The sequence below is a fragment of the Leuciscus leuciscus genome (assembly GCF_965113295.1).
Source record: "Leuciscus leuciscus genome assembly, chromosome: 18".
NCBI lineage: Eukaryota > Metazoa > Chordata > Actinopteri > Cypriniformes > Leuciscidae > Leuciscus > Leuciscus leuciscus.
In genome coordinates this window covers 20,725,994-20,751,626 of record NC_138742.1, presented here as the reverse complement: position 1 = coordinate 20,751,626, position 25,633 = coordinate 20,725,994, and the positions used below count along the sequence as shown (strand labels likewise).

Below are 25,633 nucleotides of genomic sequence, written 5' to 3'. Positions count from 1 at the left end.
AATTTAGTTATGTTTGTTCTTAGTTTCACTTTCTTGGACTTTTAGTTAGTATTCATTGGTTCCTGTTTTCATTTGCTCAGTTTCCGGACCTTTGTATGTCATCATCATGGTTACTAATATGATTTGTCATTTGTTTCCGCTGTGTTCACCCCATTACCATCTGTATAAGTATATTGTTTCAGTTCTCAAGTGTCCGGTCTACGTTTACATTAGCGTCTGTTTGCGTTTGTGTTTCTTTTGTTACCTGCGATATATCTTTGAAGCTTATTAAAGCCGATTTACCTAAATTTTCATCTTCGTGTGCCTGTCCTCAACCCTTGCTGACAGAAGACCGGACCTGAAAATGGATTTTGCAGCCAGAATTGCTGCGTTGGCCCGAAACAGTCAACATAATGTCTTTACGGTGGAATTTTGCCGTTTCGCCATTCATTCCCTTACAACAACGAGACACGTTGAGAGCGTCTACCCCCGATCCATACATCAGCCACAGCCCGACCCAGAGCCCAGCCCGTCACCACAATGATCAACAGATTTTGCGTTTATCGTCCCATAGTCCCATGTCTATTCAAACCAAGTCTCCTTATAATTTATACAAAGCTATTTTTTAATGCAACTTCCAAATAAGTGATTGCAATAAATAAATAAATCAAAAAGCAGGTGTGTATGCCATATCCTGCAATTAATGCCCCCTCAAGAAAGGGGAAAAAAAAAGAAAAAGGAAATGAAAGACACCTCTCATTTCTGCACATGTGCGAGTATGTGTAAAAGCTCAGTTATATCAGTAATAAAATACAGTCTGTGGATCCACATGCCCTTTTACAAAGTATTGATTTTGTTTTTGGGGTGTACTAGAATATGCTTTCATGCTTGATTGTTAAAAATAAATAAAATAAATTCACATATCTTACATTATTACAGCTGGTAATAATAATATTATCTGGTGTAACGCGTCGGTTTTGATGAAGCTTCTCCTTCCGAAATATGAAATGTGCTGTGATTGATTAGCTGGCCCAGTGAATTGTGATTGGCAGCGCTTAGCACGTGTTCGGGAAATGTATACCACGCCTCCATAACTGCGAGCTCTACTCTAGTGTAAATAAAGGATGGCAGCAATTTAAAACCAATTCAAGCTCGATTCAGACCCTGACAATGTTATTGTTAACAAACAAAAGGATCAGCCAGAACAGATTTCACGCACAGACTTTGCAAGCACGGATTTCACAGGACGTTTCAGAGGTGTATGTTTATCTTATACATTATAGATACAATGTTATCCACCATTTAATCATGTTGTAGTCCAAATGAGACGTTCGTTGTAGTTCTTGAAAAGTGGATTTTTTGGAGAGGACTTTGAGCTTTTTAACCTTGCAGATCTTTTTTAGTTTTGCTCAAACAGCAACATTACACAACTAACAAAAGTTAAACAAAGTGGAAAAGCATAATAGCACCCCTTTAGGAGTTTGTTTTCCCAAATGAAATGCATGTTCTCTCACACTTGACCTAACTTCAAACAATAATTTCCATATATCATTATAGGTTGTTCACCTTCTATCCTCACCATTTCCGATCATGTACTGATAAATCTAGCAGAGTTTGTCTATAAAACACTTAATCTGTCACTGTGACAGCATGAGTGGGTGAGGTGATCCATGGTTGATGTAAGGAGCCTGCAAATTGCTGACTAAAAGACTAATTTAGGAAAATCTGCAGAGGGCACTTTCTTGTGCCCAGCAGGTTCATACAGGGTCAGAGAGTGTTGGCAGCACTTTTATCCATTCTTCTCAATTTATCTAATGTTGGCTCCACTCGCTTCTACGTCAACTGAATTTGAATTTGTACGAGTGCTGTTAAAATTCAGAAACAGAATTACCCACTTTCATTCTTGAACTGGATCGAAGGCAGGCACTTAGTGAGACATCTCGAGTTATGGTGATGTTCTGTATTCTATAATGAAAGAGAAAGATATTGTTTTGTAGGCTAGTGGGGTTTAGGGCCATATAACTACAGCACATTCTATACAAAACTCCATGTTAGTGTAGTCAACAAAGTGCTCATCAGTGTTGTTATTGTTAACTGAAACTAAATCTAGTAAAAAATCTTTTTTTAATTGAAATAAAGCTGAAATAAAATCAAATAAAATATTAGATTACATTTTTTTTTTTATAAATGTTGTCTTTGAACCTAACTGAAATAAGTTAAAGCTGAAATATTAAAACTACTAAAACTGAAATAAAAAATAATTAAAGCTATCAAAAATAAATATAAACTAATAAAAATGTCAAAAGTAAAAGTTAACTTAAAGTAAAAAATACTGTCAATAAATACTAAAATAGTATATAAATATCAAAATAACAGTGGTGCTGAGTCAAATGTGGAGAAAAAGTGGGGAGAAAAAAAAATAAAGCAAAAAAAATTAATAATAATAATAATATAGCCATATATATATATATATATATATATATATATATTAACTTTTCCATCTATTGTCATGGTCTGGACATTTTTTCTTTATTATGAATTGAGTCTGCTGGTTTTATAATTAGTCTGCACCTTTACTTTTCTTCATTGTGTTGTACTTTATTTATTTGCCTAATTCGTTAGCTATGAGCTAATAAGTTCTAAAGTGTTACTTACCATGAAAAAGCATGAGTCACATATAAAGTTGCTTGGTTTCGGCTCATTCTTCTTGATGTTGTAACAGTGTTGTGTACTCAGGAACAGGCTGAAGGGTTGAAATCCAAACAACGCTTTAATAATAACACTCAAGAATCAGCTTACAGGCCGGGAAACTCACATTAACATGACAGTAGGTATTACGGTGACTGGACAAGGAGCGCAGGAGAAGGAACAACTCAGGCCCCGTTTACACGATGGGAAAACGCAGATATTTCCCTGCGTTTTGGCCTGTCATTTACACGAAAACGCAGTTTTTATCCCAGAGAACGATTATTTCTAAAAACTCCGGCCAAAGTGGAGATTTCTGAAAACGCCGGTTATGTGTTGCCGTGTCAACTGGGAGAAACGGGGTTTTAGGTTCTCAAACGTCACATTATGCGCCAGAAAATGCTTACGTCATGTGAGCGCCCTATGTTCAGAGTTTGTTCCATACTGTCTATGAGTTTGTTTGGCTACTATTTGATCATGGATGCTGTTAAAGTGGTACTCATTTTTACTTTTGTGAAAACGCTTTTGGCCTGTTTGCATTTGCTTCGCTGTCTGTCCACACGAACGAACCTCGCGCCATGTCTATTGTTTTGAAAGGAACAGGAAGTCGCTCGTGCTATTCGTCGTTGTCGATTTTGAGGATTCTGATTGGCTTGCATGGCTTTATTCTTCTCCTTACACTGCCGCCCCTTTGTATTTATGCGGGTTGATGTAAACGACAACTTTTTTTGAAAACGATATTGTGTGCACGATGTTATTTTTGAAAACGGAGGGGGAGAAATATTCGTTTCTCTAAATACCCGGCTATGTGTAAATGTGGCCTTAAGTAGTGAACACAAGAGGATAATTACTAAACACAGCTGACGCACATGAACTAATAATGACGATAACCAAGGAGACGGACAAGTAGCAGGAAAATGAACAAAGAAACATGTGACAGATAAAAAAACACTGAAAGTCCATGAACAAAATTAAACGGAACGTGACAGATGTCAATCATCTCAGTCAAGTCAAGTCAAGTCAAGTTTATTTGTATAGCGCTTTTCACAATACAGATTGTATCAAAGCGTATCAGTCACTCTGTATGTAAAAAATACAAATGTCCTGAAGGATGGGATCTGACTGTGGGACAGCATTTAGGAGAGACGAAGTCAAACAACAAGACAGACAGACAGACAGTAGATATGGATTCACTTTTGTAAGAGAGATTGAAAGAGAGGTGATCTATTCTGGCTTGCAGTGTGATTAGGTGCTCATCTTGACCCTGTGCAAGAACTGTGGCAGCAAGTGTTGATCTGACTGAGAAGAGGAAGTACCATCTCTGGTCCTTTTCAAATGCTAATAATTGCTTCGCATAAGATATTACACCATTTTGTATAATTTTCTGTTTCTCTCACAAATATGCTATACACAAGCAACATGAATAATTCAAGTTTGTTAATGAGTCTTAATCTGCTAAATGAGACTGAACCCACCAAAGAATTAAAGTGGGTTGGGGGCACAATTTAATGGACAAAATACTCAATAGCACTGCCTAATTACCATATTCACAACCTAAAATAATATAACTAATTAGGTCTTATCAAAGCATGGCACTGGGCAAGATATTTGTCATTTGTGAATGTTGTTTATGCGTCTGCTGATTTCAAATGAAAACAACACATACTGATACAAAGACATGAGATAGAAAAGCTTATTTTTTTCTTCACTCTGCTCCTGAGACACACTAAAAATGCGGCATTATTGTGTAGGCAACCAATGTGTTTGTATGCTGTACACATTTATTTATGTCGACAGCGCTGTCTAAAGCAATCCGTGTTTTTGCTGCTGTGTAGAAGCCTAATCCTCTTCTGTGCGATCTGTCGCTGATCTGTATTTATGTTTCTTTATAAATCCAAAGCTATTGTGAGGAATGGGATCAGCCGGGCTTTGAGAATAAAGATTGACTGACTATTGAAAAACAAACATATATCACACATGCGTGTACCCAAATGATTTAATTTAGCTTTTCATTTCAAAGCTAATCAGACAAAAGTATGATTGAATTTCACAAATTTCATCCATGGCTCTGCGCCAACATTGTCCTGACACATTAACATTTCAGATATAGGGTGACTTACTCGTTTACTGCTCCATTAGTGATAAGATAAGGAGATAGACAGGTGGAATTAGGAGAAAATGAAATTAATCAAAGAAAACAAGATAATTTAGAGTGGCGGTGAGGGATTTGAATTAACCGCAGTCAAAGTGTTATAGCAAAAATGCCTAAAGCAGTCGGCATTGCACTGCAGTGGGCTGAAACGAGCAGAGGCGGATTTACAATAATATTACATTATCAAAGGAAAAAGTTTATAATGTACTGGGGGCAGAGAACCTCTGATAAACAATTTTTGCTCTTGTAATTATTTTACTGTTCAATATTTTCATGTTACTGAATAAAATGATCAAAAGAAAGGGCAACACTTACACCAGTGATTGCTGATGGTGGAAACCCCCGATAACTGAGAATTTCAAAAGAAACAAGCTGAGACCATGCAACATTTATCTGTCTCCAACCTCCCTCTCTTCGGCTTTATCTTTTAATTGCTTTTTTGCACACACACACACACACACACACACACACATGCACAGCCATTTAAATCACCATCTGTGTGACAAATTGGTGAATAGTTTGATACATTAAAAAATTAAATGGCTGTGCTTTTGGCACAGAGAGATAAACAATACGTGGAGCTGAATGAATTTGCTTGAGGTGAATTGGTGCTTGACAATAGTTAAACTGATTTGAAATCACCTACAAAGCTGATATTCTCCATAGTTCTTGTAAATACTGTAACAACACATGATTTGCTATTTCGCTGCACACCAAATAATGGAACAGAATATTTACAGTAATAATGTTGAAATTCCAGACAAAATTCCAGTTTTGGGGAGTAAAAGTAATGATGCTGACGCTAATAACTTACATTTTCAGTAACATGAATATGCTCATATGTAGAGTTAAGTCAGAAAAATGCTATCAGTTTGCCCTAAACGGTTCATTCTAGTGAATTGGGTTGTTCAGGAGGTTTATGAATTAAAAGAATTATCCACCAATTTTTACTAATAAAAATTATAGTTTCAAAGTAGCTTCCACAACACTGGAAAGAAAATGAATGAATGAATGAATGAATGAATGAATGAATGAATGAATATATATATATATATATATATATATACCGTAGGGCCAAATAAAACACAACCAAAGTTAAACTCTTTATTTAAATAAAATAAAATAAAATAAAATAAAATAAAATAAAATAAAATAAAATAAAATAAAATAAAATAAAATAAAATAAAATAAAATAAAATAAAATAAAATAATGATAGGTCAACTTATATTGTAATATACAATTGGCATAAATTATCTTTTCATTGGTATTTCTCATTTCATTACCACAAATTTTAACCATTAAAGGTGAACTAAGGCCCTGTCCACACGGAGACGCGTTTCGCTGTATACGTATACATTTTTTATCGTATTGGCGTTTCGTCCACACGGATCCGGCGTTTTCGGAGACTGAAACCGCTATTTTTTGAAACCGGGTCCCAAGGTGGATAAATCTGAAAACGCCGCCCTTGCGTTTTCGTGTGTACGGCCAATCCGTATATTTTGCGAAACGATGATGTCATCACACCAAGTGTCAACTAGTCAGACACCGTTAAGTCACAGCAACTACATTTATGGTTTTTCATATTGTTCAACAAAGTTCTTGATTAAAAAAGAAAAAAAGAAGCAACTGTGCCTAATATTATTGTTGTATACAGCGCGCAAGGTTTATGCGCGAGCTCCAAGTCTTCTTCTCCGTTTTTAGTGTATGTCTGAGGCAGAATTACAGCGCCACATTCTGGTCTGGCATGTATACTACATCGTTTTGAGTCGGTTTCAGTGGTTTCGTGTGTACGCTGATATTTCTTGAGACGACGCCGTGTTTACGGAATTTTTTTTTTGAACGGGGAAAAAAGATATCGGATAGGGAAAGCTCTGGCTTCGTGTGGATGTGGCCTAAGTAACTTTTTTTACCTTAACTGAACAGCTTCGGAGTCATTGGAATGGTTATATTACTTATTTCGGGTTGAATGGTGGTCGTTTCGCACCCCCCTGGTGCCCGTGAGCAGAAAATACGCACTTGCAACTTTGAGCCGGCGGGCCGCCGGCCGCTGCGTCAGTTAGTCTCGCGTGATATCAGGTCTCGCGATGTAAACAATTGCTTTACGGCCAAAAGAAATCTGCTAAAATGCTGTCATTATTGCGCTCCCTCATGCTGTCCGAACCCGAATGAAGAAGACGTTTTAAAGAATGTCCCATCTGCTTTGATGTCGTTGATCTATAGCCTCTGGCGTCTGAGAATCACCAACGAGTTTTTACGACAGTGTTGTCAAATATCTATTCCGAAGCTGTGGGGGGAGCTCTAGAGAGAAACCTGCGAGCAAAAAGCGAGAATACAGCGAAGAAGTCCCGAAGCTACTGAGTGCTGCTTTAAGTGATTACTAAATGTTTTTGAACATTTTTGCACAAACTAAATATAGAATATGAATTAACACAAGTTTGTACTAGAACTCTTGAATAACCAAGGACAAGGAGGTCATTAATACTATAAGCTATGTGTTAACATTCATATTCATCTCAATGTCCAGACGTACATGACTTGTAATCTACCATTAGGTTTTATTTATGAAACACAAACAAAACAAATTGCTATGTAAACAGTTCATGAAGCCATCCATGTGTAAATTGTCACATTAAACTGTGTGACAGTGTGACCACTTGCGTATAAATGGTTGTACATACAATTTATACAGAAATTCATTCTGCTTGTTTTTCATGAATAAGTCCCATAATGTTGAAGCCAACTTAAAAAAAACAAAAACAAAAAATCTAAAAGCCTTGATATGGACATGAAGTTGATACAGAGGAAGGAAGCAATTTTTTGCTGTCACTGCCTCATACTATATGAGAGATCAATAGCCTTGTGCGTCTAGTCAAGAGCCTCATACAAAGATACAACTGAGATGAGTGAATCAATCCCTGCTTGACTCGGATCAGACCTAAAGGGGTTGAAAGATTGAAAGGGGGTCGGTAAAAGAAAAGTGTGAGAGTTCAAATTCATTTCTGTCAGGAAATTCTGTTTCTAAAAAATGTGACTATTACATGCTGAAGCCACCAGTCCTCTTAAAACCTGTTGATTTACATATATGATTTCACAAAAAAAAAAAGGAGGTGAAATTGCTCCTTATTATGAATGTTTTAACTAATATTTCTCTTTTATTTTATTCTCCACAGGTGCCGTGGTCATTGCTTTTGTGGTGTGCTGGTTGCCGTACCATGCTCGAAGACTAATGTACTGCTATGTCACTGAATGGACACAGTGAGTTTCAGTTTTTTTTAAAATCACAACACAATACAATAATAATCAAATGAAACTTCAAATGTAAAACATTCTCTCAACTCTTCGATTTGCACTCTCTTATTGGACAATGCACACATGCTGAGAGTATGCAGATGCACAAAAAAATTAACTGCAATTCGCAAATGATATCAAATTCCTCTGTTTTTTAGAGACAGAGTTGCTGAAGTCCATGAGCTTTTTATTAATAACATACAAAGTAGCTTATAATAACATACAAAGGCACAAAAGATGAAAAGTTATAGCCTGTAGCCAGCTCACCGCACATTATAGCTCCACAAATCAATGCTTTGTTCTGGGCAGCGCCCACCAACAGCAGTGCACATAAATCATGATGCATCTGGTGGTGGTAGAGATTATTTCTGGGAGTTTTCTTCTATGATTCAAGGGGTGAATCGATAAATCTGTGGCACATACTCTTACACTCAGCTTATAATTCAAACAGAGCACCACATACACAGAGCGTGTACATGTGATTTTTTTTCAGTGGCTGACTGCACACAGATTTATGTTGTGGTTGTCATGCATAGCTTGCGTGAACTTCCTAAACCATATGCTGATGAGTGATGGGACATTTTTATGATTTGATGCACAGTTCACCTCAGTGGAATTCCAATATCCAGATTGGCATGACGTTTGAACCCTTGCTCAAAAATGCATTGGTTTTGACAGTAATGACAACTAGATTTAGAAATATTGTGGTATATTGGTACTTAACCATAAAAACTACAGTGTGTTTCTATGCAGTTGCTTTGGTGTTCTAAGTGGTTGTTGTTTCTAATGATGTGAACTGTACAAAATATAAGCCAGCTCAGAGAGCATATGTGCACTGAATGTTGATACCAACAGTGGATGGAAACAATCTGAGAGGGAGAGGAGGAAGAGTATGCGTAAGAGGTGGTGGACGAGGAGAAAGAGGATGAGGAAGTGTAAGGTGTGGAGTGTTGTGAAGGCAGGATTTGGCACACCAGATTTTTTATGAAGTGTCTAATGAATGATCTATAGTGTTTATATATTGGCTGTGTGAATTATCTTAAAGCATTGTTTGATTTTGAGTACAAGTAAAATGGTTTTGGTGGCACGGTGGCTCAGTAGGTAGCACTGTCGCCGGTTCAAGCCCCAGCTGAGCCAGCCTCAGCCAGGACTCCTTTCTGTGTGGAGTTTGCATGTGCTCTGGTTTCCCCCACACAGTCCAAAGACATGCAGGTTAGATTGATTGGACATGCCAAATTGGCCATAGGTGTGAATGTGTGTGAGTCCCAAGTCATGTAATGGGTTGGGGAAAGACCTGGCAACCTACCCCAGAAAAAACATTGCCAAGAAAATTCATGGACAGTCTCTCGCATATGATGAGAGATGGCCATATAATCACCAAGAGTCGGATACGACTGAAATGGTTATTGAGAGAGAGATAAAATGGTTTTGAGCGGATTGTTTGATTTTGCCAGAAGAGTCAGGGGTTTTGTTAATGTAGTTTGAAGGTTTGGTTTTGTGTTTGTGTGTTGTGAGAAAATGGGTGAAGGTGTTAGGAACTGTGTTTTAGCAATTGTGAAAAACTTATTCTCACTTCTAAGTTTATTGCTCATGGTTTTAATGTGTTGCTACTGTATGTGGTGTTCTAAGTGGAGTTGTGTCTTTCTATGAGTTTGCTATGGTGTTCTTGGTAGTTTTAATGTGTTGCAATGCATTTACATTTATGCATTTGGCAGACGCTTTTATCCAAAGCGACTTACATTGCATTTCAAGGAACACATTTTAAATTCTTATCAGTTCTTGCTTTCACTGGGACCTTGCAACCCATGACCTTTGCGTTGCAAGCGCCAACGCTCTACTGTTTGAGCTACAGTACAGGAAGGCTTGCAGTTGCAATGCTGTTCTGAGGGGTAATTGTATGTTATGCAGTTGCCAGGGCATTCAGGGTGGTTTTTAGTGTGTTGCTATGTGGTTGATATTGTGTTCTGAGTGGTTTGGTGTGCTGATTATAGGTATGAGATGCATCTGTACTTTTTACCTGCAAGGGTTACTTTTTATTTTTTTACAGGAGTCCTTTAATATGTGCCAGTGAGCTGAGGCAGTACTTGATGTTGTAGTACGTTTGATGTTTTAGTAAAGCAGAAAGAATCAGAAGACGAGGAGTGAACATATGAAAGGAAAATGTTATGGAAAGGCAGCATCTTTTGATGAAGAAGCATTATGGTGACAAAAAAGGATTTTACAAAAACACAAATATGGACAATATTGACAATAGGGGTTAATACCAGACTCGTAATGTCAGCCTGACATTTTATTTGATTAAAGGTCTTTTCATTTAGGAGACTGTTGTGATTCCAAAGAATCACCACAAATAAGGAGAGAACGAATACATTTACATTGCTGAAATCTGCACTTTATTTCACTTTTTTTTTTTTAATTAAGCCGAAGTTCGGCCATTTACAGCTATCTGTATCGACGCGAAACATTAGGAACCGCCACGCCGAACCAGAGCAGAAGAACCCCCGCCAACAAGAACCCGACAGCTTTTGTAGGGAACGAAGAACCTGCGCACCGGTGCTCCCAATCACGCCGCAATCAGCTAGTCACCTGCAGACTATACAAACGCAACACACATACACACACACAAAACAAGGAAGGACTGACAGGGACGTCACACCTTCCCCCATAAAAAAAAATCCAAGCATAGAGGTCACTCTGACCCTGTATCAGAGCACATCTCCTTCGCTACCATACAATCACTATTCCCCGACCTGGAACCTAGAAAAAGAACACAATGATAAACACAATAAAGACAGAGTAAAACATTAACTCTTAAGACACAGGTGCCCGGGACAATGCGCCAATGCCTCTTTTTCAACAACTGAATAATTCAGCTGATATGACAAGAATTTTCTCGAAAAGAAACATACAACTCCCTCATCATCATCTTGTAAAAGGACAGCTCCCGCTCCTACCTTGCTAGCATCTACATGCATTTTAAACAATCTATCCCACTGAGCAGCGGCAAGGACTGGAGCACTAGTAAGAAGCGCTTTAACATTCTCAAAAACATTTTGACAGATTGAACTCCAAACAAATGTACGTGACGCTTTCAACAGATCAGTCAACGGAGCAACAATATCTGAAAAATTCCTGCAAAAATTACGATAGTACCCCACCATTCCTAAAAAACGCATCAACTCCTGCTTCGTACAGGGTGGAGGATACTTATTGATGGCCTCATTTTTTGCATCTACTGGTCGAACAACGCCATGACCAACGACCTTGCTTAGATATGTCACCGTGGCCTGAGCGAACTCACACTTCGCTAGGTTTACAGTGAGCCGAGCCTCTTTCAAACGATTGAACAAAGCCTGAATTCTGAATAAATGTTCCTCCCATGAATCACTATACACGACTAAATCGTCCAAGTAAACCGCACACCCCTCAAGCCCAGCTACCACCCGATTCATTAACCGTTGAAATGTGGCCGGGGCATTTCGCAGTCTGAAACTCATAACATTCTAGGAATATGCCCCATCTGGGGTAATAAAAGAAGCGATTTCACGCGCACGTTCGGTCAACGGGACCTGCCAATATCCTTTTAACAAGTCAAACTTGCTAAGATATTTCGCTGTACCCACCCGATCCACGCAATCCTCTATACGTGGGAGCGGAAACGAATCTGGTTTAGTAATTACATTTAATTTTCGATAGTCTGTACAGAATCTAGATGTCCCATTCTTTTTCTTTACTAAGAAACAAGGAGATGACCAACTTGAGAGTGATGGAACGGCTAGATTATCATCAATCAAATACTCAACCTCCAACTCCAGTTGTTTCCTTTTCTCCCACGGTACTCTATAAAAGCGCTGACGTATCGGAGGGGAATCAGCCACATCAATATCATGCTGTACTACATGCGCCTGCGAAGGAACATCAGAAAACAAGGACGAATATTCCTGAATTAACTTAACCAACTCAAAACGCCTTTCAGTAGGAAGATGTTCCAGGAATGCTGACACATCTCTCAAAGTTTCCGAATTACTTAACCGAGGACACAGAACGCAGTCTTCAGGTTCAACGGCCTCCTCATAATCGATCAAAAGCAACCCGTCCATTGATGAGCTCTGATCTACGGACCAAGCAACCGAATCGGTTTCATGAGATGATGCCCGTCCTCGCCGCACATAATAAGACTTTAGCAAATTCACATGACATAACCGGGTTTTAGTTCTTCTCTCTGGCGTACTGATGACATAATTTATCAGATTCCCGTCGTAAAATGACGTAAGGACTGGCAAACTTAGCTTTAAACGGAGATGAAACCACAGGCAACAACGCCAATACCTGATCACCCACACAAAAAGAACGAGGTTCCGTCCTACGATCATACAAACGTTTCATTTTTGATTGTGCCTGTTCCAGGTTCATCTTCGCCAATTTAACTGCTTCAAAAAGTCGCCTTTTAAAACCATCCACATATTCTGTCAACTTTTTCGGTGGTTCAGCCATCCCAGCCATCTCTCAAAACCGCTAACGGCCCACGAATGGTATGCCCAAAAAATGAGTTCATAAGGGCTAAACCCAGTACTCTCCTGAGTCACTTATCTTGCCGCTAACATAAGCCAGGGTAAGCCTTCCTCCTAGTCTCGATCCAATTCCGTACAGTACGCACGTAATAAGGACTTAAGTGACTGATTAAAGCGTTCTAACGCACCCTGACTTTGCGGATAATAAGAAGTTCATATATTATGCTTAATATTAAGTTGACTTAAAACTTCCTCAAACACACCAGAAGTGAAATTAGTACCCTGATCTGACTGTATGATTTTAGGTATTCCGAAAACCGACATAAATTGAGACAATGCTTTAATCACATATTTTGCCGTGATTGACCTTAACACAAAGGCAGCAGGATACCGCGTAACCTGACACATAATGGTCAGCAAATATTCACTGCCAGATTTAGAACGGGGCAAAGGTCCAACACAGTCCATTATGAAGTGATTAAATGGTTCACACACAGCGGGAATCGGCCGCAAAGGAATCGGCTTTGGATTTTGATTAGGCTTACCCATCACCTGACATGTATGGCACGTTCGTATATATTTGGACACATCGCGTTTTAGGCGAGGCCAAAAGAAATTACGCATAACACGGTTGTAAGTCTTCTTCACTCCAAGATGTCCAGATAAGTCATCATGAGCAAGTTTTAGTACCATCGAACGAAACAGCGTTGGAATTACTACTTGGACCACAGATTCCTTCAGGAACGCCTTGGCTTGAGGTGTCCATTTTCTTACCAAAATTCCCCCACGAACAAAATACCCCTGTGCAGCACTGTCGTCGGTCATTACCTGTGAAAATAGAACATCCAGAGTGGAATCTGCCTTTTGTTCCTTAATCAACTCACCTGGAGACACTGAGAGAAGAGAATGTGGCCACAAGATGCCTTCATCCGCCCGAGATGGTTCCGCACTCTTTGTAGCCGCAGCTGCTTGACTAGCCGCACGCGTAACTACACATTCTGAAAAAACATCAGATAAACTCTGCACACTCTCATCAATATCCCCAGTAGAAACAGGTTTAGATGAAACAATCAAAGGTAAGGACACATCACTCCAAACCCACCCCCCAGCCAGATTGTTGCCCAGAATCACCGAAATTCCTTGTACTGGAAGAGCTGGTCTCACACCCAATTCTACTTCACCTTGAATTAAATGGGAATACAAAACAACCTTATGTAAAGGTACGGACATTTTAGTCATACCTATTCCACAAATCAACAGTGAATCACCAGTAAATGTTCTTCAGTTCTTCAACATGTGACGTGAAGCAAGAGGGAACTGAACCACCAATCATGGGAACTACTGCAGCCAATGCCGATGGCTTGGGCACACTATAGAGGTTTCAATCTTTTGCTTTAAGTACAGGGCACCTTTTTTCCAGTGACCATGACCAAGACAATAGTTACAAATTAAAACCAAATCGGGTTTACCAACCAATCTCGTATTCACATAACGTGAGGATGTAGACATATTTGAAGTCTGATTCGACGGTGCTAACTTTTTCCTAGTGTGTTCATTTTCCAAGCGGCCAACATCAAAGCAGGATCTATGCATCAACTCATATTCATCTGCTAAAACGGCTGCTTCAGCCGCTGTAGACACCTTACGCTCTGCAATATAAACAGCCGTTTGACTTGGCAGCGTGTTCTTAAACTGCTCCAAAACAAGCAAATTAATAAGCTCCTCATACGAGTCCACCGCAGATGCATTACACCAACGTGTAAAACACAATCCTAATTCATGTGCCAATTCTACGTGTGTTTGAACAGAATATTTCCTCAACCCACGAAATTTCTGGCGATATGCCTCTGGAACCATTTCATATGCTTTAAGAACCGCACTTTTAACCTTCTCATAATTCTGACTATCAGACCAGCTCAAAGCAGAATAAGCTCTCTGCGCCTTACCCATCAGAACACATTGTAACATCAAGGTGCGTTCTGTTTCAGGCCATTTTTGTTTGTCCGCGACACGTTCAAATAACACAAAAAAAGTATCTACACCTTCCTCATCAAACAAAGGCATCAACCGCAAATTTGCTGCCACATTAAAATTAAAAGAAAGCGGTCCACTCTCTACCACTTCATGTAGATCACCTTCACGCCACATTCTTACCTTACCTTCTTTCATAAGGTCAAGACACTGTTGTTCCATGTCTAATTTTCTTTTTTCTAAAACCTGCTGTGCAAACACAGTCTCCTGTTCTAGTTTTCTTTTCTCAATTTCCATCTGAAACTCCATTTTACACTGTTCCATTTGGAGAAGAACTAATTTTTTTTGTTGCTCAAACGACAACGTTACAGACGGAGATATAGTTCCCGGTGAATCTACCAACGCCGCCAATCCGCCAATCTGCCAATCCGCTACACACAAATTTGAAGTACACACAAATTCGAAATATCAAATAATCTCGCCAAAACCAATCCCAATCAATACAAATCCATAAACAATCAACAACGCAAACTGTTGTCTAGACTAGGCTACTTACCAAACTTAACGGAGAGAGAAAAAAAAAAGAAAAAAATGAACTATAAATATTTCGGACGAGCCCCCATTTGTTGTGATTCCAAAGAATCACCACAAATAAGGAGAGAATGAATACATTTACATTGCTGAAATCTGCACTTTATTTCACATTATTCTTTGAATTAAGCCGAAGTTCGGCCATTTACAGCTATCTGTATCGACACGAAACATCAGGAACCGCCACGCCGAACCAGAGCAGAAGAGCCCCCGCCTACAAGAACCCGATAGCTTTTGTAGGGAACGAAGAACCTGCGCACCGGTGCTCCCAATCACGCCGCAATCAGCCAGTCACCTGCAGACAAAACAAACGCAACACACATACACACACACAAAACAAGGAAGGACTGACAGGGATGTCACAAGACTCATGACAAGTGATTATTGCATGTATACATTTCAATATGATTGACTAAACTGCTGCAGAATAATGTTATGCTGTATAATTTCCACAAAAGCCTATACAGCCACTGAATTAATTCATCATTCATTAATACAATGAAAAGAAAAGTCTTTCAGATTAATGATTCTTATCAGTTCTGTTTAGCTTTTTATGATACAGGGCTCATCATCAATGTTGCCTAAGGGAGGACATTAGAAGCTTCTTTAAAGATGCATTGCAAATTATTATACTCATTATTCATACTTTAAAGGTATTCAAGCTGGAAGAATACATATATTTTAAATACATTTGAGAAGTGTAGCATGAAGACTGATATTATAATAAAAAGCGTTACATTTTATATACATTTGTAGAGCTACGGGGCAGTGGGACATCAGTCTCAAGTATTTTTTGCTGATGGTTAGGCCATTTGCCTCCAAAGTAGATGGGTGTTTGATGTATTTTTTCTGTCCTCTGCACAGGTTTCAGAAATATAGGTTGTACTTTTTGTTAGCATATGAATGGGGAGATGTTAAGGCATTCAAGGTTTTGGTATGCTACCAAGATGTATAAGGAATTGTAACAGGCTCAAATGGAATGGCAACAGACAGTTTATTAAATGCCTGATGTATATTGCACACAAAAATTGTAGGAGCTTTTTGAAAACAGAAAACTCCAATCTGATTGGCTGGCTTGGCACAATTTTCGGAAGTCAGGGCGCACAGGTCCCCAGAGACAGTTTTGTTTACAAGTTCCCAGGCTGCTGCAATAAGCACTTGCAGAAATAGTTTACCAAAGTTTGCAAAGATTGTTGCATTGAATGTCAATACTCTTGCTGAGCTGATAGAGATTCATACTGGTTCTGTCTTCTGTGGATATGCTACATATCATAATACTGATGTGATCAAATATCACAGGAATAATGGATAATGGAATATGAATATGACATTTGCCCTGTGTAGTCAAAATCGAATTTCCTTTTTTTTTTATGCGATGACGAGACATGAATCCAAGAGATATATGATTATTCATGAGATGGCACCAGGGTGGGTCAAACGCAGCCTTCATTTGAAGCATTTGACATTAATATTACCGACACACACTCAAATCACTATGCAAAACCATCCCTCTTTCTCTCTCCCACACTAGAAAAAAATTGCTCTCACTTTCAGAACAACAAATCATTGAATATAGTGCACCAAAGTCATCGAAATCCAGCAGATAAAAAATTAAATCAGCCATAGCATATACATAAACATTTATGTTATGTATTTATGTGTTAAACATGCTCATTCTTTCTATATGTACACACATTCTCGCAAAGGCTGCATTTATTTGATAAAAAATACAGTAAAAACAGTGATACAGTGAAATATGATTACAATTTTAAATAACTGTTTTGTATTTTAATATATTTTAAAATGTGATTTATTCTTGTGAGGGCAAAGCTGAATTCTCAGCAGCCATTTTCTTCAGTGTCATATTATCCTTCAGAAATCCTTCCTGATTTCTGCTCAAGAAACAATTTCGTGTTAACTGTGGCATTTTTTACAGGATTATTTGATGAATAAAAATTGTGAAATATTTGGGGGGAAAAACAGCATTTATTTGAAATAAAAATCTTTTGTAACATTATAAATGTCTTTACTGTAACTTTTGATAAATTTAATGAATCCTTGCTGAATAAAAGTATTCATTCTTTCAAAATAATAATATAATAAATATGGATTTCTGACGGTGTGGGGAAATTGAGAAAGAAATAAAAAAGTATGTTTTTAATGGATAGCTGAAATAGATATGAATTAAGCATGAGTCATAGCAAAAAGGTTTAATCAAAGCTTAGTACTTTGATTTCTTTATGAAAGCTGAGCAGAAAACTGAATCTACAAATAATTATAATTACTTATACACACAATATAGCATGTGTGCCTGTGTGTTACTTTATATAAAAGGTCAAAAAAAGATTGGTTGAATGAAGATCGTCATCATCACCATCATGTTTGTTTATAACCACAAAAAGTGATGTAAAAAGACCCAATATTTATCATCAATCAGACTACATACAGTAGATACTCAAGACATAAAAGGCATATGTAATGAACATTTGCTCACCTTCTTACTGGCAACTTTCTTTACACGTACTTGTTGTAAATGTTGTCTGGAGCTTTCAGGCTTCAAATATCTATATGCATGACAATGGTGCACCAACATCTCTCTCAGTATATACTTATTTTTTCTCCTCCACAGTGCTCTCTTCGATTTCTACCACTACTTCTACATGGTCACCAATGTGCTCTTCTACGTCAGCTCGGCCATCAACCCCATTCTCTACAACCTCGTCTCGGCAAATTACCGGCAAATTTTTTTTTCCACGCTTCGCTACCTAATCCTGCCCTGCCGCCATAATAAGCAGAAGCGCATTCTCACCAGACACTCTATCAGCATCTGCAGCAACCAGACCTTCTCCACCAATGTCATCAAAGAAACCATTTACTAAACACTTTCAAGATTCAGTCATTCAATTCTCTCAGCCAAGGAGAGACCACTGAAGCGAAGCATGTTTTCATATTGAGTTATTATTACAAGAATTTGTTATATATTCGTGCTACTGAATCGCCATATGGAGCTTTTGTGCATTGCAGAGACTCATGTTTATGGGAGGGTATGTAGCACAAAATACACACCAAAAACAATGAATAATGAGCTGAAACAGTGTAAATACAAACATATTATATCAAATGTATATCTGGATGTACATTGTTTCTCAATCGAAATATGAAATAACAGTGTTCCATATGAAGGGAACAGACTGCAGACAGTTGCTGTTGTGTACACAGAGTCTTTATATCCAGCTGATGTAATTTACCAACACTGGAATAACTGTGAACACAAGGACATACACCATTTTCAATTTTATTTTATTCACTGGCGCACAACAGGGACATTCAAAGTGGAGGCTGCTACATTGTCAAAGAAGTGACTCTTGCTTGCGACATACTAAGACAGTGTCACCATTCCGTAGCCTTAGCAACAGTCTACATACAAAGAAGGCAGTGCTCCTGTGTGAAAACTGAAGAATGCTCTACAGGATCACGGGCATAATTGATTCTCTCATTCTAAAGTAGCTTCATTTAAACACTGCCTTGATTTGCAATTTGCAGAGAGAGAACAAAAGGAGAGTCTTCAATGATAGAATATGCAACATGGGCTCATTGGAAAAATGTGCTATACAACTCCAAAACGCATACATACAATTTATTGAAGTTTCCACCTGAAATGAACACTTGTGGCAGTAAAACACCAACGACTTCTATTCCTTTTGACACAAATTATTGTTAGAAGTGCAGATTGTCGATTAATAAAGACTTTTTTTTTTTTGTACCTTGCACAATACTGTTATAACCTCAACAATCTTTTGCCATAGTAAATAATTTGTAAACTAATTCATTTTTACTTTTGCATCATATGTATGGCTTTTCTGCCATGGCAAAATAGCTCTGTAGCTCACCTGGTACAGCAACCTGGTACAACAAGTTTAATGTAATTTAAGTTGAATGCAATGTGCAATGTGGAGCACTTGGATTGAGTCCTGTGACACACAAGTTATGATGAAAGAGCTTAATGACTTGTAAAAGCAAACTTAAATGGCACATGTGCTTCAGCATATGCTCACACTGGACAAATTGTACAAAACCAAGCCCCACCCTACATTTTTTCTTGTTTATTTCACACGGTTATTTGTCACAAAAGGGAAAAAAAGACTATAGCAACTCATGTTTCATGCCAACTTTAAACGCCACTGAATAGCTACTGAATTCACTCACTTAACTAACATTTCTGTGATTGGCTACAATGCTCAACGGTGTAAAAACACGTTGTAAATAGAAACCTTTGACATTCTTTACAGAGTGCTCAGCATAGCTGCCTTCAAGCAGGTACAGAATTGACCCGGTACTCTATACAACAGGTATTGCAGAAAGCATGTATCATCAATTTTTTTAAATTGAAGTATACTTGGTTCCAAAGAACAGGTACTTTTAACAACACTGGATTAGTGTAGGTAGTACATACATTATTTCAAACACGATAGACCATAAACCTTTCAGCACCACTAATCGGACATTTCATTTTTACAGTTGAAAATAATTAAACTGCCACAATACATTCAATAATCAATGTAATAGAAATGTGCCACATCTCATTTTTACAGTTGAAAATAATTAAACTGCCACAATACATTCAATAATCAATGTAATAAAAATTTTCATCTGTATCTGAGAAAACTGAACATGGTTTTAGTGCCACTCACTCAACATTTCATTTTGAAAGTTCGTAATATAATTTTGCAGAAATGTGAGAGGTTGCTCACTGCAGAGCCAATGGCTGGAGCTTGACGTCCAGCTGCCCCTCTCTGGACCTTATCAGTGGAGCTAAAGGTCTAACCACATCTAACCCTAACACTAGCCGCGTTTCCACTGTCGGGCTAGGGCCGGGCCAGGGCTTTAAACGGGCCGTGCCGGGCTGATAGCCTCGGGCTAATAGCACCAGGTCTGCGTTTCCACTGTCGTGCCAGAAGCTCCACAGCGCTTCACTAAAACACGCCCGTAACACGCCTCTCTGGAACAACGTCACACTAACCCATTCACCAACAAACGGAAGTTTTATCAGAAAACTAATCAGAAATCACTGGAAACAGCGTTGAAAACAAACATGATAAAAGCGTCCGTTTGCTGGCATTTTTGTTGTTTACTTGAATATTTAAAACCCAAGCATCGATGTTTTACCACAGGTTTACAATAAAAAGTGATACATTGATCATAATGAATTAATTTATGTCAAAATTGCACATTAGTCACTCAGAAATAAATTACAGTTAGGTCTATTTCACAAAAGAAAGAGGACACACTTACTTCTTCAGTCGCGTCTGTTACTGTTTATCTGGTAGTTACAGGACATATTTACATCACATTTAGAAAGAATGATAATTTCTACAAATATATGCCACCAAAAATACGACCTGAGGAGCTTTAGCACTCTCTCGACTCCCATACAGATATTTTCAGTCAGAGAAACAGAGGAAGCTCCCGAAAAAAAGTTGCTTTATTTTATAATAGTCCGGTATAAAGAGACGAGACGTAGGCTACTGACAGATAAAATAAAAACATGACTGTGATAGCCTTTATGATTGGTCTGATTTCTTCAAGCGTATGTTTTTTTACTATGCGTATCTTCAAGCGTTTACTATGTTTACCATGGTAATGGTTAGCGCGCATAGTCTTTTGCATCACAAACACAAGGTATTCAAACATGAACGCGAGTTAAATTATTTAAAAAGTCTTTAATGCTGACAGAATCATCCGGCGCTGCCGTCTCCCGACTCAGGTGAACTCCGCCTCTGTTCGTAACCACTCCTCTAGCCCAAGCTGGCCCGCTCTGGCCCAAGGTATTCGACGGGCCAGAAATCCTGGCCGCTGGCCCAGAGTAAGCCCCGATCAAGCCCCGGAAGTGACAGTGGAAACGCGACTGGCCCTGGCACGCACTAGCACGGCCCGGCCCTGGCCCGACAGTGGAAACGCGGCTATTGACTCTATCCCTAAAGCTAATTAGGTTAAGCTCCACCCCTAAGATCCACCCCTGGATTAGATCAAGCTCCAACCATTTGGCTCTGCAGTGAGCATCATAAGAAATGTTGTCACGGGCATGTTTTTTTTCCAATAAGCCTGGAGTGAGAATATGTGTGGATGAAGGAAAGAGAAGTAGCACACAATAACTTTTTAGCTCATCTCTTTGGCCAGAGACTTGTGGACAGCGCTGTGCTGTGCTTTACAACAAATACACCCATCAGTCACAGCGAACCATTTCACGAGTTCACACGTACATGAAATCGGATGTAGTATTTTAAGCGTATTTGGCATGCTGTCCGGGGGAGGGCTCTGAGCTCGGAATTTGGCCCGAACCCAGAGTACTCCCCCTTTTTACTGGGATAGAAACCAGATGAGAGTGAGGTGATGGGGTGGTGGAGGGATGCTGTGAAACTTGACATGAGACAGAGGTGAGGAAAGGCTTTATTTATACCGGCTTCCTCTTGTGCTGATTGGTTGATTACCTGAACGTGCTCCTCTCGAACTTTGTTACATAAAACTTCATTTAAAGAGCGAGATGAGCGGGCTGGGATGTAGAGGATCTGTGACGATGTGGATAATAGAATGTGATAAAACTAAAGGAAAGCTAGAGAAAATGGGGAAATTCTGGAAAATGGGATAGTCTGCACTGCTTTCTTATGCCTTAAAAGCGAGGATGAGGAAGCTCTCTAGTTCATGGTGCAGTGAAGGCAGCTGATTTTCCATAATACAATGTTTAATATTTAAAAAAGAAGATTATAATAAAAATATGAAGGTGGAAATGGGGAAGGGTTGGTTCCTAGCTGGTGAATGCCCATATTGTGCTGAACTTATAGCAAAAGTAGACAAGTCATTTTCAGTTACTGATGCCATTGGCCTATTTGCAGTCACTATTAATTTATTTCACAAATAAAAGTATCCAATAATATAACTTTTTCCAAGATGAAATTGATATTGATCTTTAGCTGGTCATGTGATCTCAACACAGTTGCCCCCATGAGTAAATACACTCCATGTAAAATAAAGCTTTTGTTAAGCTCCTGAGATGACTGGATTCTTGATGTGAATATAGATGGACCACATTTTGGTACCGTCTTGTTGAAATCCATCTACATCAATCACCGTGAGTGAATTCTAGAGAACAGGGTGAATATTCACAGCAGGGAGGAAGCTGAGCACTTGAGCGGAGTTGTAGACCGGTATGTTGAAGAATTCTGAATGGAAGAAAATGTGCATAACATGATGGTATGATGGCCAGGGCTGTAAGGGCAGAGCAAGCAACATAAAAAAAGGAAATGAGAAAGTGAACGTATGAGAGACCACCTGCTGAGGCTGTAGAGAAAACAAGGCCAACACAGTAAGAAAGGTTCAAATGTTTGCTTGATGGCTCTCTGGGGTATCCTGGGAAATAACAGCCATGTGGACCAGTATGTCTAACTCATTTTGTTTGGATGATCTAGATTTTTGCCGCTATGACTTTTTTATTGTAATGTTATTGTTGTTGCCTTCAAAATCGATACCTTTCTCTATGTGAGCCTGAAATAAGGCTACATAATAACTAATTTTTATGGCGCTAAACTTTATAGTGTTTAAGATAGATTGCATGCCTTTAGACTGTGCCTCCATGCTCATAGTGTCATCAATCAATTAATTCAAAACCCATCTGAATCAATACAATCTAAATCCCACAATTGATGTTAACTCTGTTTGTGGTATATGTAACATTCTGTGTTTTTTTAAAAATATGTTAGTACTGCAGTTAATACTGGGTTTGGATAGTATAATGTGCTGATGTTGATGTGTCTTGTTATTATTTCCCAAATTAAGACAGAAATTCAGTTTTATTATGTATTCTTTTGAATGGGGGACTAATTCTGAATAATTATTGTTCAAAAAGCTTTTCTTCTGCATCACAGTTTAATTGTTTATCAAGCTTGTGATGTTTAATAATGGATTTTGTTTTGCAAATAATTGAATAAAAATGGAATTATGTTTCTCTTGTGGCTCAATTTGTATTACTCACATCAAATGAAGTAATAAATCTCAGTTTATTACACTGAAAACCCTAATAAGTTGATTGAACTCAATTGATTTGAGTAAACTCGTTCCCTCAATTTAATTGAGTAATGGGCTCTCCCAAAACGTGCATATTTAAGTTTCCTTAACTTGGTGCTTATGTAGACTTGACTTAAATTGTTTAGTTCACCAAACTTGACGATTATTGAATGTACTTAAACAATAAAGTTCACTTAACTTAGTGTTAATTTCAAGTGTACTTGTATATTTAAGTAAACTCAACAAGAAAATTTTACTGAAATTAGAATTCTAAATTTAATTCTAAATTTTAAAGTTATAATTTTTAACTGTAAGCTTTGTGCACACTGCACTTAAATAAAACAATGAACAACATATTGATCCTTTGAGTCTTTATTGACCAAAATGTCAAATGGAAATGAGTCACACCCGTACATAACTCTAAAGGTGGCAACAATGTCCAACACTACATCAATTGTACGACTCTAATCACTTAAACATTACACTTAAGTCTCACATTTGTGTTAATGTACTGACCAAATTTGCACAATATTACAGTACAAACTATACTGTAATTGAAATATTGTCACAAACACACTGTAGAGGTAGCAACAATGGTAACAATATACTAAATTAACTACAGCACATTAATTATAGAACTTTGAGCATTTAACAATTTAAAAAATGTTTTCCTTCATAAATGGATAATGGAGTAAATCCAGGGGAAAAAACAAAACATTGTCAGTGATATTAAAGTCTCACAGTGACGTTTTTTAAACAAATATTTTCTGGGTCACAAACTGAAGAGGTAGTAACAATGGTAACAATATACCATATTATTTCTTGCAAATCATTTGTAGAACATTCTCACAGTGGTGTTAAAGTCTCACAGTGACGCTTTTTTAAACAAAAAGCTGGTTTGTCAAAGACTGCAATTTAGGCTTGAGAGAATTCTGTCCCATTGACATTAGCACACGCTGGATGAAATCAAACATGTTGGCAAGTGATTTTGGCTAATTCAGGTCTAGTGCGTAGATCAGACCGAAGAGGAGACACATAGCCTGTGGGAGGTCCTGCATTTTTTTCCATCACCACTTGACCTTCAAGTATTATCCCAATCGTAGTAGTTAAATGCAAGGAATTGGGGGGCTGGAGTTCAGTGTCCTTAAATAAGATGCCCACTGGCACATCAAGGATGGAGTTGCGATGATCAGACACCTAGTGAAAAAAAAGGCATAAATAGAGTATTGCGATCAGGAATCAAATGTTTATCAATGCATGTTTATCAGAACGTGCACTAGATTTATTAAAAACACAAATAACTAACCCTAATCCCAAATATGGACAAGTATGCATTTGAAAATGTACATGTTTCCAGCAAAGACAATACTTTTTTATAAGTATGCAGTATAAATGACGTTTATTAATTTGAAGACTTGACCACATTTGTATTTTAAAGGAATAGTTCACCCAAACATGAAAATGCACTCACTCTCAGGCCATTCAATATATAGAGGAGTTGTTTTGTTTTTTTCATCTGAAAAGATTTGGAGAACTGTAGCATCACATCACTTGCTCACAAATTGATCAATCAGAAATGTATCATGAAAATATTGTCAATTACTGGTGAAACTGACAAAGTTTGCCCGGGAAAAATAACCCACATGGTCTAAGCAGTAGCTGCCATGTTCTTTCTTGCACAGAAAAAAAGATCATCAAATATGTATCTCACAGGTAAAGAAATAAGCTGTTGACATTTCAATAATCATAACATCACAAAATCATGAAGAAAATATCGTTAATTAATGTCGAGGTTGTCAAAGTTTGACCAGAAAAAAAACATACCTAACGTTAACTGGTATAACGTAGTATAGTAGCTGCCATGTTCTTTTGCCGAGAAATACACGATTACACAATGATTAAGTTTATATTTTACTAATTACTATTACTAATAAAATAAAGAATCGTTTGACATCGCATTTATCATCATATCATCACAAAACCATCAATAAAATAACGTTAATTAGTGGCTAACGTTATGTTGGAAAAGTTTGACCAGGAAATATTGTAATTAATGTTATGGCTGCGTTCTCTTTTATTATAGAACCGTGCAAGGATTTAAATAAACCTATTTCAGTTTTAAAAAAGTCACACAAAATAACTTTATATCTTAATAGTTGTACTTACCGAGAATGGCACACCCCGTGACCGTCTTGAAATTTGCACTGGTGTCAGCAACAGATGATGCGAAAATCCCCAATTTTGTAATCCACCAATCAGTGCATTAGTTCTCTTGTTGCCAGGCAGAACTGCTTGCGTGGCCAATCGCATTAAAGGAAGACTAGAGAGAGCCATTTTAATTAAACCGATTTGAAATGAATTTGATTTAACGTTAAAATGTGTCATCGTTGTATTTCT

General features: G+C 38.0%; 1 protein-coding gene across 1 annotated transcript in view; it reads left to right on the top strand.

Moving 5' to 3' along the window:
• Window positions 1–20,014, top strand: part of ntsr1 (neurotensin receptor 1 (high affinity)) — a 38,574-nt gene extending 18,560 nt beyond the window's left edge. The window contains exons 3-4 of the mRNA XM_082144360.1: window positions 7,988–8,072; window positions 17,808–20,014. Of these exons, the coding sequence (XP_082000486.1) occupies window positions 7,988–8,072; window positions 17,808–18,057 (335 nt within the window). The 3' untranslated portion in view covers window positions 18,058–20,014. The remainder of the gene's footprint in view (window positions 1–7,987; window positions 8,073–17,807) is intronic.
• The last annotated feature ends 5,619 nt before the right edge of the window (window positions 20,015–25,633 follow it).